This window comes from Pagrus major, chromosome 23 (genome assembly GCF_040436345.1).
Source record: "Pagrus major chromosome 23, Pma_NU_1.0".
NCBI lineage: Eukaryota > Metazoa > Chordata > Actinopteri > Spariformes > Sparidae > Pagrus > Pagrus major.
In genome coordinates this window covers 16,311,828-16,332,358 of record NC_133237.1, presented here as the reverse complement: position 1 = coordinate 16,332,358, position 20,531 = coordinate 16,311,828, and the positions used below count along the sequence as shown (strand labels likewise).

The 20,531-nt window shown below is 39.0% G+C and overlaps 1 protein-coding gene across 1 annotated transcript; it reads right to left on the bottom strand.

The window, feature by feature from the left end:
• Positions 1–11,319: 11,319 nt before the first annotated feature.
• On the bottom strand, positions 11,320–17,504 carry fscn2a (fascin actin-bundling protein 2a, retinal). The gene is made up of 5 exons (XM_073495174.1): positions 16,682–17,504; positions 12,706–12,862; positions 12,492–12,613; positions 12,208–12,375; positions 11,320–11,525 (listed from the first exon to the last, which is right to left on the bottom strand). Exons 1-5 carry the CDS (start codon positions 17,502–17,504, stop codon positions 11,320–11,322), a joined length of 1,476 nt encoding a protein of 491 aa, XP_073351275.1.
• Between the last annotated feature and the right edge of the window lie 3,027 nt (positions 17,505–20,531).

Genomic DNA, 20,531 nt, shown 5'->3' with positions numbered 1-20,531 from the left:
CCAGAGGAAATTTGATGATGCTATTTGACTAAAAATGGCATTTTCACACAATTTCACATGATTATCAGCATAACAATTATGACAAAAAAAAAAAAAAAACCCACAGGTTGCTGTTTTTCACATTACACTCACACATGAGCATCTGAAACAAATATGAAGTAAGATGATGCCTGAAGTAAACCTTCACATTTCTCTAAGTGAGCACATGGTGTGCCATAAAAATTACTTACCACAAAATTACTTTGGTCAATTAAGACTTATTTGCTCATACCCACAAAGTCAGGGTAAAGCCAATAACCAGCTGTAGAGACATGTGTTGTTAGGATTAATTGCTGAAGAAATTGTTTTTAAATCAACATTATTAAAACTGAAAAAGATCAAAACAGGATAAGAATTTATTTCTATTTTAAATATTTCAGTCAAACACACAGAGGAGAGGACAGAGAAGCTTCTGTGACCATACATGACAGAGAAATGTGGTAGGGAACTCTCAGTGTAGCTGTTTTTCTTTTCATTCAGCTAAGGATCTGTGAAAAAAGAGTCAGACACTGAGTGTAACTGTTATATCGAGGCTGATGTTCAACAGGAATCGGCCTCTGTTTTTTTTTGTTAGATTGCCGATAAAATAAACGTATTAAAGTGTTCTGCTTTGGATCTGAGGTAACACCTTCTCACACAATGTCACACCTACAACACTGTATGATTGGTAACATGTCACAATTAATAGCCTGTTAACACTGAATAATCAGAATCTGCAAAGTAACTAAATTTATCAAATGAATGTCATGGAGAGGAAGTATAAAGTAGCAGAAAATGGAAATGCTCAAGTAAAGCACCTCAAAATTGTACTTCAGAACACTACTTTGTTATATTGTACTTATTATTTATTAGTACTTATTATTTTATTTCATCACTGGTTGTTCTAAATTTTGACATGAACATTTTCATTCTTACTGCAAATAAATATCAGTCCCAGATACCGGTTTTGAATCTCCTTGATTTCTGTTATCGGTAAAAGCCATATGAGTTGACACCTAATTTGGACTGTACATTTTCTCCTCCATTATTCCTTGTAAACTGCCCAAGCTCTGTCAAGCGTTCAAGTTCCATGGGGGCCGTGAGTGGAAAACAATTTACCTGCCACAAACTCTCAAGTGGACTGAGGCTGTGACTCTGACTTGGCCAATACTCCAGGATATTTTGAAGCCATTTCTGTGTAGCTTTATGACTGCATCGTGTGTGTGGTTTTGTTGTCTTGCTGAAAAATAAATCTACCAAGATCTCTTGCGGACTGCAGGAGGCTTTCTCATTGCCTGCACTCACCAGAAAATCAGGCTATTACTGTATTTCCAACATCTTTTGATGTAAAAGAGTGGTGAAAAAGAAAATCATTTTAATGATCACCTTCAGTGTACTATATTCCTGGGCATGCTGCTTATTCATGCTGAGCAAGACTTGAAGAAAGCATGCAGATTTAAGAATTACACTGCCCTCTGAGCAGTACAGTCACTGACATGGAAAATCAATAATAACCAACTATGTAAGTTGTCATGCTGTCACACAGCTAGAGTGGGTGAATGATGTAACATTTTCCCTCACAATCTGGCATACAGTGCTTGCTGTGTTGGAGTATGGCACTGTGATGCAGTCAGACAAGGATGTAGTGGGTGTCTCATTAAATTCACAGCCTATGAAGCCACTTGCTATAGCGCACATACCCGTTGGTGCCTAAAAGTACATTGAGACATTTAAACATTTAAATTCCCAGAAGTTCTCAATCAATGCAAAGGATGGATAAAAGTAAAATTATGTCTGACGTGGAATATTTTGTACCTGATTGTGGCTGTTTTTACATAAACATCTGACATCAAGAAGAAAGAAAGATGGATTCTTCAAGTTCAGAAAAGGAAATTAAGTTCCTCTTGATCGCCGCAATTTTCTGAGGCATCAAAACTTGTTCAGCATCCTATTTTGCAGTCAAATTGCCTCTCAGTTCTGTTTGCCCAAATGCATCCACTGTGAAAAGTGGGGAAGTCAGAGAGCATAACAAAGCAATAAATTGACCATGCATTGTAATAGAATCAGGTTCAGTTCTATGTTTAGTTCTGAGGACAAACTAATCATGTCTTCATGAAGGCAAAAGTGATTAGTTTAATTGACGTGTAGATGCTGCCATGATTAGGAGTGTACAGCGTCTTTGATGAGAGTAATATTGTCACTTCTGTTATAGGATAGATCTATCTCAAGGAGCAATATGTAAAATTGTATGTGAAAATACTCAAAAATTAACAAAAAAATTATCAACAGAATGTAAAGAAATAAAAAGTTAGCATGCTAACCAGCTAGCCCTGTTCTGATCCAAAGCTCCTTTTTGCTTTTTTTTGTTCTTTTTCTATTTTATTTTGTTGTTGTTTGCGCCTAGAAATAAGTGAACTCTTTTAATGTCATTTAGTCCTTCAGTACACACGAATAGATTGATCATACAAATTCATGGAACAGCCTTTAATATAACTTTCTTTCACGTCAAGTACCTACTTGAGAAGAAACTTTCAGTACTTACATACCCTTACAAACTTATAACAAGGAACACAGTTTCTGCTCCTGATATGTTTCACCAACATAGTTTGATGTCTCACCAACACAGCCAATGATGGTTTATTTTAATTTGCTGCTAAAAAAGACAGACAACTGATGTTTTATTGACAAACTACTGCTGTCATTATCTACCAGTCTTATCTACATTTTCCAGGAAGGCATGTTGTTTATTATTGTGAGGGGAGGCTTTTATTATAGCCCAGGTTAACAGCAGAAACCAAATCAATCAAACCAATTATGTCTGCTCCTCATCATTTGTTAAATATTACAGACTGTCTAAGCAGAGACTTTCCATCACAACTACACAGATTATGTCTTGCATTGAAGATAAGGCACGAAAACTTCTGCAAAACAGTTTTATAGCCTTCACCTGTTAACCTGTGTTAATTAGCAAATTCTTTCATTATAGTTACTGAGATGCCATCTCAGATGGAAAGCAGCAATGAAATGGAACGATGTGTCAGAGTTGTTGTGGCTCTATTCATTATTTAGTCTTTCGAAGTGGCCTTTTTCACCTCAATTTTCACCTCGAACAAAAGTCGCTAACACACAGGTTTATATTTCACTTTTCTTATTAAGTTTTAATGTAGCCTTGCCTTGCTTTAAATGAACCATTCTAGGATATAATATTATAGCTTAAATGCCACATGCTTGGTGTATGCAGTACAACACGACAGCTGGCTTTTGAAATATTGTTGTAAGGTGAACAAGAATTGCCATGTCTTTCTCTTAAATGTGAAACACATTTCATTCGCATAATTTCCCCACAGGGATCAAATGCATTGGCTTTGGCTTTGCATAAAGTAACACACACGTGTGTTCTGTCACAGCAGTTAGTTGTAACTTGAAAATTTCACACCATCCTTTTACAATCCATGTCATCCATCAGCACGTAGGTGTCATACACATGTTGCAAATTCACACATGCAGTATGCTTGAACTTGTGGACAGGTTTGAGGTTGGTCTCACTGGGTTTACTCTTTTCTCCTGCTGTATGCTGGGCAGCAACAGTTACTTTTGCCCACATCCTTGGGTCACTAAAGCATTGCTGACATAAACCAATAAATCTCTAAGCAAATTATGTTCTGAAATAGGGCTGAAACGATTCCTCGAGTAACTCGATTACTAAAAAGCCTTCAAGCAAATAATTTGCCTCGAGGCCTTGTTTAATCCAGGTTAACTATAGCGCACTGTGTTTCGCGTGGATGATTATGCTGTTACATTGGTGTTGGCGGTATTAAACTTGCCCCGGGGGTTAGATAATGAAATAGTGTGGTATTGATAAGCCTTGATGTCAGGAATATAATTTTTTTTCATGTTTTAGGTGTGTTTCCACTGAGATATTGATGAGTCTGTAGTGATTTTGCTGTTTCGACAACTTCAGATACATCATTCGCTTTGTTAAGGAAACAGAGCAATAAAAATGTTGATTTAATACCAATTAGTTGTTCATTTAAGAGGCTTGTCATATGTTACCTTCTGTATATTACTATTACTCTAAAAGGGAAAGTAATTTAATAAAAAAGATTGCAAAATTGGTAAAGTACTCTAAATTACTAAAATAATTGATAACTGCAGCCCTATTCTGAAGTATTTATAGATCACTAAATCTTCTCTGTTTTTGCAGATTCATAAGAAGAATGCAGAAGAAATTGACACGGCCACAGTTTATCCAGACTGTTGAAGCAGGTATGAAGATTTTTGAGCAGCTTGATCAACCAACTGAGCATCAGAAGGTAGAAGGTAGGAAAAGAAGAAGTCAGAAATTAATCTCTCCTTGGTTCTGATAACAGAACCAGCTCTTTCTCCTTTTCACTTTCCTCTCTTTACCAAGGAAACCAATGTGTCACTCTCTCTGTCTGAGTGTCTCTGTCTGAACCGTTTCTTCTTGGCAGGCCTGAAGCTGAAAGGTGGCCATGTTTGTCTGTGTCTACCAGTCTCAATGGCCAGGTTCCGGTCAATCGTGTCTTTGCTCACAGTGCCCAAATAATCTGCCTCGGTATTAGCTCTTAACCTCCAGTGCAGTACATAAATATAAATGACATTCAAGCCATCGCCAAAGAAGGTCACACACTGCTGATTAAGTTGCCACGTAAATCTGTCTGTATTTCAGAACTGGAGCCTGTGGCGGTCTTTATGTCAACCAGCAAAGGTTGGTTTACCAGAGCAACCATAGTACCAGACAAATAGGAGTATGGCGTCATAAGCACGTAACAGTGTTTGTGTAATGAATCTCACTGCCTTAAGGGGAAGAGAAAAGGTCCACACTGCAGATTTTACTTTATCACTTTTCAGTCTCATTGGCTATAATTTGGTTGGTCAAGTTTGTGAGTAATGTGCTGAGGCCATGCATTGTCGATGAGCTAAGCCGAATGATGAGCATACTTAAAGGACTTGTCTCCATTGTTTTGCAGCTGGTGTGATAGAAAGAGCTTGGCTCATTGGGTTTAAGCTGTTTGTAGAATTGTATTGTTCTTTCTTAGATCCTAATTAACAGTGGAAATTGGTCTATGTCAGTGCTGCATCGGTGTGTGTAGTGTTTCAGTGAACTCGGAGCGCATTGTGTTCTTACCAATTTCATTTTTTTTTAAAAGGTTTCAGTTGAGTGTAAATCTCGTTTTCAATAGCCTCGTTTTGTCAGGATGTCCCCACACGTCACTACCGTATACTTGAAATGTTGTGGTTTGTTCTTTGAAAGTCTTTTAATCGGTAGATCTTAACAGGGCTCCGATTCTTGACTGACACTTTAAACAGTCCAAATCCCAACACTGCAGTTGCTTCTAACTTTTAAATCAGATATCAAAACATTTCTCTATTTAATGAGAGGTGAAAGATTGTACCGATGCTCTCCCCTCTATCACAGCTGATCATCATCTGATTAATCACATGAATCAGACGTCAATTCATAGGTCAAAAGAAAAAGATCTAGCAGCTTAATAGTTAGTAAATCATGACAAAAATGTTTTCAATCAACACTAAAATGACTCTAAAGGTTAAGTTATGGATTTGAGTATTCGAAGCCAGGTTCATATTGGTAGTGATGAGATTGTTTTATGCCACAGGGTCATTTGTCTTTCAAATAAAATGACCCACAGATGTTTGTGTTTCTTAATATGTATGTTATACTATGGGATCAAGAAAGTCTTATCGTAGCTTATCTTCAACTGTAATATATCACCTCTAATACGACACCTCTTCAATCAATCAACCAATCAATCAAACTTGTGCTTCACACAACAACGAAAACAAAACCTCCCACCCTATCAATACAACACATACATAAACAGCAAACAAGAACTTAGGAGCTGAAGAGCTGAGGAAGTGCTATCTTGAGTAAAACACATAAATACAACACTATCATTTATGATATACTTAATAAAAACGCTATAATTAAGACAAATAATTACAGTACAGTGGGGTCAAAAAGTCTGAGAGCACCGGTCAGAACACCCCTACCCTGCACCAGTCCTGAGCGGAAGCCAAATCCCCAAAAAGCGCAGAGGGATCGTTGGGTATCCCAGCACCTGGTACACCCCTCTTCTGCTCCAACAGCAGCACACACAGCTGGCACAGGACCAAAAAAAAACCTTATGGCCCATGCAACCCCAGCACGACCCACAGTGCCTCAAGGATATCCCCATGATGCCACAGTATGCCCGCGCCCCAGAGTCCCAACGAGCCCCCACAAATGCCCAATAGGGCTTAGGCCTGGCGACTGCGGAGGCAAGCCCATGACAGCCAGGAAGTTCCAGCGGCCCTGGCCCCGAAGCAGAACAAGGCTCCAAGGAGACCCACGGTTGCCCCAAAAGAGCTACCCGAAGACCATATTCCCCGCCTTGTTTCTAGTCACCCAGAATGGACAAACCAGACACTGGCTCTAGAGAGTCTTTCAGGGACAACTTCATTTAAAAATGATTCGCATAAAAGCTTAGAATGTCATGCCACCTCATTAAAACAAGTGCTTTCCTTTAATCCAAAATAAATCAGAATTGGATTTCTGTCCGATATGTTGTATTTTTGAGGAAACCTCCTTGAAGGATCTCATAAAAAATGTCTTACTACTTAGCATAAATATCCCTATTTTATTGCTGTTTGCTGCAGGCAAACCTAGCCAGTGTTGCAGTGCAGCCCACATAGGAAAACCATGCCAGTAATACAGGTTGACCTTTATCCATCCATTCTCACCAGAGCTCTATAGTTTTCCGCTTCAAGTACAAACAGACAGAAGAAGAAGAAACCTGGGTCAGAAAGGTTGGTTACTTGGTTACTTGAAATGAATACATTTAACTCAGTTTCAGAGTTCTTTTCGAATTCATTTGCAAATGTTAAAACGAATTATTCACCAAAAGCAGAGTCTGTGTCACGATCAAGGCAAGTTAATCCATTAAAACATCTTCCAGTCCAGTGAGTAGCGTGTAATTATCAGGGCTAGTGAGCAGCAGGGCATTTCTGGGCTGTGATTCTCAAAGACAACATTTGCCAGTGTAATTATAATTAAACAAGAGGCAAAGTGTCAAAGAAAAATGTGTCTTGAGAAGAGTTCAGAGTGGGTGTATGTAAATGTATGTGTTGTATGTTTCATTAAAGAGAGACAACTGAAACTCATAGAAAAAACACTACACTTTGTTGTTAATTAGCTCAAAGAAGGCAAAGGTGATACATCAAGACTTCCTGCACATACTGTGAAATTCATGTCTCCTGAAAGTGTTGTGTTCTGCAAGTGACAGCTGACGCCAGTTCAGTTTAGAACATGAAGTTGTTGAAAGTGTGAACAGATGTCAGGAGGTCGGTTGCAGTGCGGTGGATTACTCACAGGTGTTTGTGCTTGTCTTGATTGCAGCCAGATATGCAGCACTTGTCACGTACGATCAGTGTAACAGAGAGTGAACTGCAGTAAGAGAGGTACACACTGCCATCCAGTGTAGTGATGGGGAAAACCACACTGATCAGAGAGTCCTCTCTGCCCTCTATCTTTTGATGAATTTGGCTTTTAGTTTGAATGTGTTCTGTGTTAGGAATATGAAAACCATTAATATTGTTTTTGAATTATGCCATTATTTTGAACCCTTAGCCCTTTTCAACAGACATTGTGACTCATAACAGCTGTTAGTCTACTTATGACATTAATTATACCTCAGTTCCATTTACGACTGTGGAGCTAGCACACCTAGATTGAATATAGTCATCATTAAGTCCGCTTTCTGTCATATTATATTACATATATGTATATATATATATATATATATATATATATATATATATATATATATATATATATATATATATATATATATATATATGTACATATACTGACCCCTACTTATAAAAGACCCTTTTCTCATTCAGCAGGAACAGTATAATTGTTAATAATGATTTGAGTTGTGGCTGAATTCAGATTAGCCACCTCAGTTATAATTGTTAGCCTACATGCTGACTTACTTTCACCATCGGATATCCAATATCCATCCAAATGTAGAGCAAATTTTACCTAAACTTCCAGGGAAATAATACTACCTTGCAAACTGCTTTTAGCTGCCGACGTAAAGGAATGTTTAAATGCTTTAACACCCAAACTGGAAAAATATCTTTGTAGTTAGTGTTTTATCTGATACTACAGAATTCGAGTGTATCAGTTAACGTATCCACCCTCAGTTCCAGGTAGGTCTCTACAAAACACCAGTAGTGCAGCTGATGTCATGTTCTCCACAGATCCCTCAGAAATTAATCCAGCAAGTCACTGGATGTGTCACCATTTTGTCTCAAACAGATGCATTTTCAAAAGTGAACCAGTAAAGTACCAGTGCTGCACATGCAGTGTTGTCTGATTCCAGTTTTGGTTCAGGTTCAGTTCTGTGAATTGCTACTGCAGCAAATATAAAATAATCTAATATTGGGTATGTAAAAATTTGTTGCCGCTGATTGTGACCGAAGGCCGATACTTGAGTGCCAATGAGGAAACTTCCATGCATTAATTTAAGGAACATTACCATCTCCTCATCCATCTAGAATTGATGTGTCATCTTCCACAATACTTCATCTCCTCAGCAGAGCAGAGATTTGAGTTACAAATCCCATTCTTTGGATATGTTATGATTAATTCCTAATTATGTTTTACTCCATTGCACTTTGCCACATTTTGTTTTCCCCCTGAACCAAACTTAAACATCTTCGTAATGATTCACACTTTTCCCCTCAAAATTTCCAGGGATTTCCACTCAGCGTTTTTAATATACAAATTGAAAGTGTGCATAAAAACAGGTAGATGGAATTGCACTTGTTTTTTGTTTTTTTACAAAATGTCCGCTATATAACGGACCTTATTGAGGACTCTCAGCAGAGCTGAGAACATCAGAGATTGGAGAAAAATTCAATGAGACAATTGTATCCAACAAACATTAGATACTAGAGATTTCTCTTATATTTTCATAGCTCGGCATGTAACTCTCGTCCCAAAGTCAACAAAGATATTGTCAAGTTTTTATTGTCATCAACATTTCCAAAAATCATATCAGAAAACAAAGATATTAAAACATCTACACATATTAAATACATTCTACAATATGGCTGGAGACTCTCTAACGAGCTGATACAGGATGCATAGGTGACCAAGCCTTTAAGACTTTGCTTTCTAAGATGTTTCTCTATTAATTGTAAATTGAACACATCACAAAACCATTGCTTTAGACATTAACACTTGAACTACAGCAGATTTTTATTTTTCCTGGGAAATAACTGACAAAAAAATCTACAGGATAAATTGTAGACAGGTTCAGGTTGTCCTCTGTGCTGCACACCAACATCTGGGCCAATAAAGTCTGGGCAGCTTGCGCCCTTAGCAGTTTTATTGATGGGGGTCAGGAGTCTGTAATCAATACAAAGTGCCCCTTGAAAATGGCTGTGCTATACTAGAGGCTACCGATCACATGTTACAAAAGCAGTGTTGGGTAGGTTACTTAGAGGAACACTCCAGAATTTTATGAAATACAGTTGTTTGCTGTCACATCAGAAGATTCATATCAGTTTCAGTGGAATTTTCTTGGCCTAGTGGTGCATAAAGGACTGGAAGCAGAGGGAAGGCAGATCTCTTAAACATGTTTTCCAATAACTCTGAAACATTGAAGATAGGTTTCCCTGACAACAACTGCACAAAGGGAGTGCACATATCATTCACTTCACAAATGAAACGCATGGCATTTTGTCATCTGACTGGTTGAAAACATGCACTACTTTAAGATTTGTATTCAAATACAGTTGCTTCTGCCTGATCTTTTTATACAACATCACTGCTGTGATGGCCTCATGAGTTGTCTTTTCCACTTATAAGTATTCCAGTAAGTAATCTGTTAAAATATCTGTTCTATAAATCCATTCTACCTTTTAATCTTACCACCCAACTCTGAACAGGATATAAAGGGATATAGAGTGCAGTATGGTTTAAGGCCCCTAGGCAGAACACTAGAGAAGCACTTTCTGAGTTCACACCTGATACATTAAAAATGATATATAGTCCATCAAATGCTCTAAATGTGCTCCCCTTTTGGTTTCTTGCATGTCCCTGACATTTCTACTGAATAGTCTTTTTTTCCTGAACAAGTCTGATCTCTGTGATCCTACATGTGTTACTCATCTCTGACTAAAAATGTATTTCGGTGTTTGCAGTGATGCTGACATACATTGTTCAGCATTGCAGATGTGCCTGAGACAGTGCTAACTATTTGGTCCAATATATTTTCATTTACAAAGAAAGCTGTCAATTTAAATGAATGAAAACACTATTGGCAGCAGCCATTCTGGTCTTTGAGGACAATGGTACATTACCATGGTGCTTAGAGTGAAATCAATAATTATTTAACATGTCAAAGTAGTGAAGTCATTTAAAAACTGTAAACACGTAATGTGATTGTTGATAGAGATTTAACAAAGTCAGATAGTCAACTCAAGTATTGTCATTTTAGCCAGATTAAATGAATTTTGTTTGTGTAAGTATTGCATCGCTGTTTTGTTTTTGTTTTTTTTCTTTTTTGAAAAATCCAAAAGATGCAGTCTCACTGATCTATCATCTGTTTGTTTTTTGTTTTTCTTGATTTGCAGTAAGCACGTGTCAGTGTTTTTCAGGACTAATGTCCTTCACTGCCAGATTTGGATCCATTTTGATAGAGAGACAAATTTGCAGAGATATTTTCTTTCTTTTGGAGATTTTAAGTCTGTTTAGCCCATGGAATTCAGCAGCAACAGAAGGACTTAATGTGCTTCTCATGGCCATGCTTTCTGAATAAGCTAAACAGTAAATGAAATGAACGAATCAAAAGAAGATTTGTCTCTTTGTTTATTTTCTCTCTCTTCAATGACTGATCAGTGTGGCTGCCCTAAAACATATTTGGTACTGTACCTACAGTATATAGAACAAGGACTGTCCAAAAGAATTGGGACAGTCACTGTCTTAATCCGTATTTGTGAAGTTAAACAATTTTACACAGTATGTGTTGTCTTATGTTGGCATTGTCATTTAAGAGACAAATCATTTTACATTAACAAGCATAACCACACATATCTTCCAAAAGTGTTCACTTCTTCCCAATTAAAAAAAACAAACAAAACAAAACAAAACATGGTATCGGGCACCTGGCAGCTGGTATAAAAACAGGCAGGAAAATGCTACCCGTTAGTCCGCTTCATTTGAGCTGGTAGAAGGGGGTCCTGCGCCCCGACCCCAATTGAAAGAGATCAGTACTCCCAAAGAGCAGATACATCAACGGTTGTACCATCGCCCATAAGTGTACCTCCCTGGTCTCCACGAAGGTACTTGCCATTGGAGCCCTTGATGGCGATGCGTCCATGTTCCAGGAACTCAAGGAAAAAGTCCTCTGGCTTATCTCCATCTGAGCACACGAGGCCACTGCTAGAGACGTACCAGAACTTTCCATTCACGCCTGCAAAAGGATATCAGTCAATTATATTTCAGCCAATTTTTTAAATTAACAACCATTGCTATTAAAACAGGATTAAGACATACTGCTTGTTATGTAAGTCAACAGAGCTCAGGACTACGACAGGATGAGGAGAGCTGGACTTCGTGTTTATGTCATTGATGCTTAGTGCTCACACGGAGTCAAAGTTGATGGACAGTGTTTCCTAGATGTTGAACTTTAAATGTGATGATGCCGACCATACCATTATCACCATCTTGTTGCTGCTGTTTACATTTCACCCCAACGCAGAGTCAAAAACCAGGTGTTTACATCTATATGTAAATAAAAAACTGTATATATGTTCTACATTCGTGTAGCATGAAGGAGTTTCGGAAATGTTACCTTGTTATGCAACCCTGTGTTGTTTAATGAAAAAAAAAAACCTTGAATCACCTTGAACCTTCGACTTCTGTGTCCACACTTCACATAACCTCATTGCCCAGCAGATCCATGCTATGTTAACATACCAATAGAGTGATGTAGCTAACCATGGCTATGCCTATTGGACAGCTGTGTCTAAAAGGTCATTGGATATTTCAAATCCAGTTACAGTCTACAGGTCATTTCAAAATTGAGAAAAAGGATTGCATTCATTATTTGGCTAGATCGCCCTCCCCTATTGTGCACAGATGAAAACACTGACTTTTTATGTTGTAGGCGCCATCATTGAAGATCAGTGAGAAAATGTCATAGACGGATCGATTTGCGTCCAGAGTGTTGGAGTTCTTGTGGTGGCACACAAAGCCGTTCTCGCCACTAAGGATCAGCATCGGGCGGTTGATGAGTTTCATCAGGAATAATTCATTATCACCTGCAATGAAGGACACGTGCTTTTCATTTGTCATGCACAGGTTAACAAAGGTTGTACCTGTGGCAGCGTTTTCAAACAGACATTGGAACGTAAGTGGCTTGCTTGAAAGCACTTACCCACTGCATCGCTGACGGCTGAGAGCTGCCCATTCTTCTTCGTACATACATACTTTCCATTACTTGCTTTGAGTGCCACCCTCTGCCCTCGCCACTCAATGTCAAACATTGTGTTGACCTCTCTAGGAAGAAAGACACAAATGAGCTGACAACTAAAAGGTAGGAAAAAAACATGGAAGAAATTACTTATTTTAAAGCTATAAGAGCTACTTACACTTCCGTGGCAGTGGACTGGATCTCTCCGTGAGTCACGAGAGTCCAGTAGGATCCTCCATTGGTCCTGAACATAGACTTTTTGCTCTCCTTATCAATCTCCATCTGGAAGGTCTCCATGTCTGTCTCCACATCCTGATTGGCTGAAATACTCACTCCTGGTAACAAGGGAAGAAAAGACAGCCTTGGTAATTGTGCCTTCATTCAGTAGAAATTATAGATTGCAATGTCACATTCTCTTGAACGCCATCTGCCTCCTTCTGAATGTCATTTACTCTCCCAGGCATTGCCAAGGAGACTTGTCTGCGTAGTAGTAATCCAGCATTTAATTACAGCCATGCCTTGTGTGTACATCTCATAATACATTGTGCTGCCTACAATGACTCAACCAAGGCTTCTGTCTCCTTATATAGCCAGCAGGGGCCAAAGAGAGACAAAAATATACGTATTGTGTCACATTGGCAAGTTCTTTGACACACCAGAACAGCTGTCACTAAGCACAGACAGCCCGTTTTTCTTGCCCTTTCTTCTAGTTGAATGATTAGTGATTGATTTAAAGCTCTTGTATTGAAACAGACATTAAAAAGTGCTTCACAATTCAGGACAAGATTAAAAAAAATATTAACACAGAAATGATAGCATAAAGGAAAAAGGATGATAAAATGATCATTAATAAATTCTTTTAATTTAAGTTTGAATTCTTTGATTAAGTTTATAAATGCAACTTTCCGTTGACATGTTAAAGAACGCTGAGTAGAAAAATAACACTACAATCCAAAAATTATGTTTACGCCTGGTCTGAAATATGTGTGAGGTGTACACATGAGAGCATTGATACCCGACCTGAACCTGGCGGGACCCACTGGGACCAGATGGGCCAGGCAGGGTTCAGACAAAAATTTAGAAATGATGTCTGGGTTTGGTCAAGTCACAAGTCGTTACTGCTAGATGTATTACTAGATGTAACTCCAGTTCTGGATGTGTACATGCATTACCATAGATATAAAATAGCCTCCTGTATATTATTATTGTATATAAGTTTTTTCATCTGTGCGTAGAACAACGCTTGTCTTTAACCATGGTAACATCTACATGACAGGGTACTGTAACACAAACTTATACTCAGGCTCAGGATGTAAAAAACAGAACGCCTGTTGAGATCAGGTACTACTCTCTTGGACTCAGTTGGTTTTGGACAGAAAAAATGTGGACCGAGCTTCACTTTGGTGGACACATCCTCACTGCACATTCTTTTTTTATAAGAGCCAGTTTATGTGTGGGAAATGACGTATGCATTTTTTTCTTTTTGCATATGTATCATTTGTGTTTTTCAAGCCTTGTCCTGGGCCCCCATGATTTAGATGTTCCCCTGCTTCAACACACCTGATTCAAATGTAGGGTTGTTATCAGGCTTCAGCAGAGCTCGATGACGAGTGGATCATTTGTATCAGGTGTGTTGGAGCAGGGAAACATCTTAAACATGCCAAAAGGTAACGTGTTTTGGCGTGGTGTTACTCCAGGACTCCTCCTGCACAGATGAGTCTCTAATTTGGGATCTGCTCTAATAATGCTAACAAGCTATGTGGTGACATTTTGACCCAATTCTCTCAGTGTTAACTTCATGGAATTATGATATTTAATCATACTTAATATATCATGCTTTAGTGTGGCTAACAGATGATAAAATGTAGCCTGTCTATCTTTTAACATTAATAAATTGATTTAATAATTTAATAAAGAATTGTTTCTGTCACAAGATCCATCTCTGAGTTTTAAAACACTCACCCCTGTTAGACGTGAAAGGGGATGATCAAAAGTCTTACTTGCTCCGTCATAGAAAAACAGATGCCTTGATCAGGTTGGGCTGGAGAAGTGAATTATGCTGAAGGGTTGATTTGAGTGTTTCATACAAAGGAAATAGATTTTAGGATCTCTTTAATCAAATAACCTGCCTCAAAGCTGTCTGGGTGCTATGAACATTTACATGCCTCGTTTGTGATCCTTTGCTTTTAAGAAAATTTTATGTTATCGGCTAGCCAGTGTGATCTGTTTTGCGTTCAAAAGCAATTGTGTAAGTTAAGCTAAAACAGACTTGAATAACATCTGAAATTGACTTAGAATTGTGCCAATCTTTCCAGTTGGTTAGTTACTGTTCTCTAAAACCCACTGCCTCACTTTCAGCTAGTATTATATACTTAATCCACATGTATTAACTCTGTCTGGTGGGGTGTGTCAGGTGGTGGAGAATACACAGACAGAAACTTCACTGTGTCTGCTGTAGTTCAAATTAGATGCCACAGAAATATCCTTCAACCTTTCTCTTAAGCCTGTTACAACCCTAATCCCCCGAAGTCACCCCTCCACCCTTCCCGTTCATTCGCTTGCTGTAATTCCCTGAGTGGTGAAATGCAAATCTGCACTGCAGGGCCCACTAAGCAGCTTTCAGTGCCTTGTTCCTAAAAAAACGTGGAACTGCCACAAGGCCAACACTAAAGTTAAAAATGTAATTCTTTGCCCTTTATTCTGAGGATGGAGGTATTGCCCTGATATAAACCCTTTTAATGCAGTATTTTATTTATTCATATGTATAATGATGACTGTAGTCTAAAGTTTGAGGACCTCATTCATCAGATAAAGTATTGCATGTGCATTGTACTACTAGTTTACATCTACATCAGTAGAGATGTCCTACAAGAAGGCTTGTGACATCTGTTTGTTGTTTTAATTTAATTTTAAAGCTTTAAAAGCTGCAACAGAACACAATTTGCTCTCATGTCCTCCCACATTGTTTTCTAAAATAATTATACCAGGCAAAGCAGATGCAGCGTCATGCAGGCTGACAAGAGACCTTGTAACTGATCCGTCTGATAAGGCCTGGCTGTTACTCATTGCCACCCTGGACAATAGCACATAATTTGGAAAATGTGAGTCAATGGATGACGGTAAAGAACGACTAGCTGTAAGGCTTAAAGACCATTGATGGTAATCAACACCCTTGGGGCACGGACCTGCCCTACAGTCATTTGCACGCTACTTAATCTTCAAGGGACGCACAGTGGAAATGACAAAGCCCATTACCACAATTACCTCCACAGTACAACTGTCAGCCAGTCTGGAGCCAGCGTGTAGACAGGAAAGGCAATGCTTTCTCTTACGAGCTGATGAATGTTACTAAGATAAAAGATAAGCTTTTTTTGGTTCATAACCGTAATATATTTACTTTATGTTCACAAAATTTTAAAGTGGTATTTCTACATTCAGGAAGAAGGTGTATGAAGTTGTCCAAAGGCACACTGTGTACTCTACTGTACAGGCTAAGGCTAAACTCTTAGCTAACCTCAATACCTAAAGCTAGCAACATAGAATGAAAAAACAAAGCGAAAAAATAGTTATCTTTCGAAGAGGAAAGCAAAGAGTTGTTTGAAAAATTGAATAATCTTTTTAAAACAAAACAAAACAAAAAAATAACTGATGCACTGCTCTCTAAGGGATCTAAAAATGGTCTACCATGCTAACATTTTGGTTAAGTCCACAAAGACTGCATATTAATGCAAAATCATAGTGGAGGAAATTGCTACATTTTGTCAAAAAGCTATTGAATGACCACAATGTTAGGTTCGTATTTCCTTCCTTCCCTAAGTGTGAGCTCAGCATGGAGTCTCTGCAAGGAGTTCTAGCTATGTTTAGCTCACATGTTCGCCATATTTTACCATCGTTACTGTGAAGGCACCTTTACCATACCTAATTTTGAATAGATTATTTCAAATGTACTGACAAACTATCAAATCCCATTCTTTTACCACTATTACCTTCAACGATGAAAGTTGTTTCAGTGTTAAATTTCCTCATCATACTATAAGTGCATCATTCAAACTCATTTTCCTGTATATAACTATTTAATTTTGTAAATATCAAACCTACATAAAGCAGTGTAATTATAAGAAAATGTGCTTTTTTCAAGACTGGATGCTGATTACCTTGCTTGACCGAGACAAATCTTTTATTGGCGGCTTGAAAAACTACTTGTGGATGACTCTCCTCTAGATCAAACAGCTCATCTTTTCCAGGCTTGGAGCATCGGCCAGATCGCAGCGTTCCCGTGGGACCAATCGGTGTCAGATATTTCCCATCACAGTCCTTAAAGGCCAGCTTGCCAGACTTCAGCTCCAATGTGAAGCTGGTAGTGTTGGTGTTCTCCTTCACCAGTTTGCCATCATTGCTGAGGAAACGGCTGTCACAGGTCTTCAGGCTGTACTTGCCGTCCAGGTATACCAAGGTGACAAGGGAGTCCACCCCCCAGGGAATGTTGCTGTCCACTGAGATTTCTCCATCTGAAGCAGACAGATGGGCATAGCGCTTACGTGCCACACTCAGCAGGCTGGCCTGTGGGTGTAAAGCCAAGTGGACGGCCCACAGCTCTTGCTCCCCAATGGCTTGAGCAAAGCAGGACAGGTAGTCAGCCGAGCCTCCAAAGTAACGCAGGAAAGGCTCTGATTGAAGTGCCCAGCGACCATCAGATTGGGGCACAATAAGGAAACGGCATTCAGGGTCAGGCTTCTCTGCCCCACATGTGATCTTCCCATCTTTGTCAGAGGCCAGATAGCGTCCCAGGTGGCTGCGGAGGAACACTACCTGGCTATCTTGCTCATCCTGCTCTAAGGTCCAGATCTGTTTCTTCTTCATGCTGATGCCGGAGGCGTTCACCTTGAAGCCGAATGCCTCAGCCGTCAGGTAGCGGTTCTCGTAGTTGATGAGGCCAAACTGCAGCTTCAGGGCCCTGTTAATTCCGTTTGGGGGCATGCTTGAACAGGCCACACGCAAAGGTTGCAAGTAAAGAGGTTTAGGACAGACAAGGGAAAGGGTAATTAGGGATAGCAGGCATGTGACTGAAAAGCAAAAATAAAATGCTTGAATTCTCCCTCCTTTTGTCGCCCAAGCTGTAAATTAGCTCCACTGATCTCCCTTGATAAATTGTGTAGCGGTCCTTCCTTCTTCTGTCACTTTCTCTGTTCCCCCTGAGAGTTTCCACAGGCACTTGCTCTCTGTTCCTTAATGAGTTAGGATTAAAATCAGCAGGACACAGCACCTCAATCCAACAAGCCGCTGACGTCACATACCCGTGCACCAACCGCGAACTTCCCCTCCTCCCTCTCCTTCTCCGGCACACACTCAGCCGGATTCATTCTCTATCTCTTCCATATCTTTCCCTTTCTCTTACCTCTTCCTTCTCTCTTTCACCCTTGTCCTTCTTCCCTGTATCTCACACTGGCACACTAACTTGTCAACCTGACTCCCCATTGGTTGTTACTCTCATATTTAGGTCCATATACTAGTAGCCATGCCATCCAGGCCCTGGGATTATCCTAGCTTTGATCTGCTGGCGAGCCACAGCGTAATTGGAAAATGTCCAGAGAGGAAAGGTGCTTTTGGTTGCTCCCCACTGCTTCTCCTTCTCTTTTGAGCTTCCCTTTTCAAAACAGATTTTTATCTGAGACTAACTGAGTTTATCATTATTCAGTTTGTTTAAATATAAACACATTCTGAATAACATTTCCTATCCACGAATAAGCATTGTGATTGTTAAAGGCTTGATGTAAAGATTAAAATTGTAGTCACAAAAAGCCTCTTTCACATGGCATTGGACCAGGGTTAATGTGCATGGTTGGCTGATTTAGAAGCATAGTCTTAATTCTCAAAGTAGTACAAAGGTTCCTTTTATGAAGGTTATTACCCCAGTTTGCCCCATGCAGGACCAGAGGAGCTATATAGCAACATTCTGTTTGCTGCAAGTCTTCAGAGATATTTAAATTTGTGAAGTCTGTGAGCTAAGCAAAGAGGAATTTGAATAACACATTTGAATGTGCTGCTGATTTGCCTTTCCTTCACTTTCACCTTTGTTTATTCTTAACCCTCTTCTATCTAATCCGTCCAGACCCATCTTTGTTATTCTGTCAGGCAATTGATAATAGAGGACGAACTCACTGCCACATGACCTTTGTCACAGTGCACGCTAAGATGAACCTTTGTAAGAGCATTACTACCCTCTTTGACTGGGGATGTTGAGGGTAATGCCAAGAAGAACATATTGTAACTACCAAAACCACAAAACTGTGTGAGTTAAACTATAGCACAAAGCAAAATCCTTCGGGTTTTATTTCTACTTGATAATCTTTAAAGGCAAGAGCTCTCATCTATTAGCCTTGACAGTTAAGAGTGATTAGCATAGTGATCCCAGACCACCAAAGGGGGTTAACGCTCTAATGGTAATAAGGACAAAGGTTGGTAATATCCCAAAGGCAAAAAGAAGCTGTTTGCAAAGTAGAAACATATGTGGGATGTTGATGCGTGTAAAGTAGCTAAGGCACAATGTCTCTTCTGCTGGGAATAGATTCTCAGTGTTTAAATCACTGTCATACAGGGTGTGGAGCTCTGACATTTGGAAGGAGCTTTGAATAGAACCTCTACTCCTATGTGTTGAAAGCCACGTGTTGAAACTGTGCCAACCACACCTTTCTGACATCAGAATTGGGGGGGCCTGTGTCTGACGCTTTCTGTAACTTTCCTAAACTGACAATTCAGCATTCACACTGACTGCACATAGGGCCGTGCAGAGGTGAGAAAGGAACCAAGGTTTTAACTCCAGCTCTTTTTTAGTTCAGTGTACAACTACTTTCATGGGAACAAAGAAGTGCAACACTGTGAATGCCTTACGGTTGAGAAAATGTAGCTGTTCAGAACAATTCGCAACACATTTGATCAGGGCTGGGTTTAAAAGAATCTTCAACACTTCAGTTGAAGTATTGAGAGGCCCAGTGTGGGAAGATTCAAGATCTTAAAAAACTTACTGAAACATACTGAACAATGTGAGTTCCTACAAAGTAGTGCAGTATACACTGTTGACATCATGATCTTGATATATGTTACTTAGGCTACTGTTTGTTGCAGTAGCTTAAATTTCTGATAATATTTCTTATATTTCCTTCCAGCTTCTTTAGGTGAGATTCCTAAACTGAAACATATATTTATGATTTAAGATTGTATATTTTATCAGTCACAAGTAATTAACCTAATTCAGGTTTTGTCATACTTTGAGAAAAGTCTTATGTCTTAAAACTTGAGCTAACAAAAGTCAGACTTAGTACAGTAACAGTAATGCACACTAAGAATAAACTCTTGATTTTCTGTTATCCATACTCATTCTTCAAACTTATAAAAACATTGGCTATTCTGCTCTTACTTGCCTTGAATTGTGTGATTCAAAGGCCTCAGAAAAACCTGCAGTATACATAATTTTTCATGTATTTTCACCATGTGTGCACTAGGTGGCAGCATTGCCTTATACCAGTGCACAATGATGGTTTACTGTTACATGTAAATGAAGTGTTACTATTAAAAGAGGTCTAAATGAATGTAATAAAATGTCAAATTTCAGGGTACTACAGGATCCTAAATCCAACCATTTTTCCTTTCATATATCCAGCTTTGTTTATTAATATAGTGAGCATTACAGTATTGATAATTGTGCCAAATAGTATATGTAGTGTGAAACGTATGACATTGCAGTCCATGCTTATTAAATTATCTGCACATACCAACTGAGCTACTAGATGGATCAGAGGAAATGCAATAACAGACTTTCTTAAAGCGACACTGTACCAGTTTTACATATCAAAGTCAATTTACCATTCATACACAAGGAGTATTACACAGACTGTGAAAACCACTACAGCCATCCCACTTGAGTAATCTTGGTTTGGGCTTGGAGACCACAAATAGAAATCACTTGGAATATGAAAGATGTGACAATGACAGGGGGAGTCTAACAAA

Bases quoted from the DNA above. Each gene is read 5' to 3' on its own strand.
- fscn2a (XM_073495174.1), bottom strand. From the start codon at position 17,504: ATGCCCCCAAACGGAATTAACAGGGCCCTGAAGCTGCAGTTTGGCCTC. The intron at 12,863-16,681 runs GTAATCAGCATC...CCTTGTTACCAG, and splicing joins ATTTGTCTCGGTCAAGCAAG to GAGTGAGTATTTCAGCCAAT. The intron at 12,614-12,705 runs GTAAGTAGCTCT...CTTTCTTCCTAG, and splicing joins CAGTCCACTGCCACGGAAGT to AGAGGTCAACACAATGTTTG.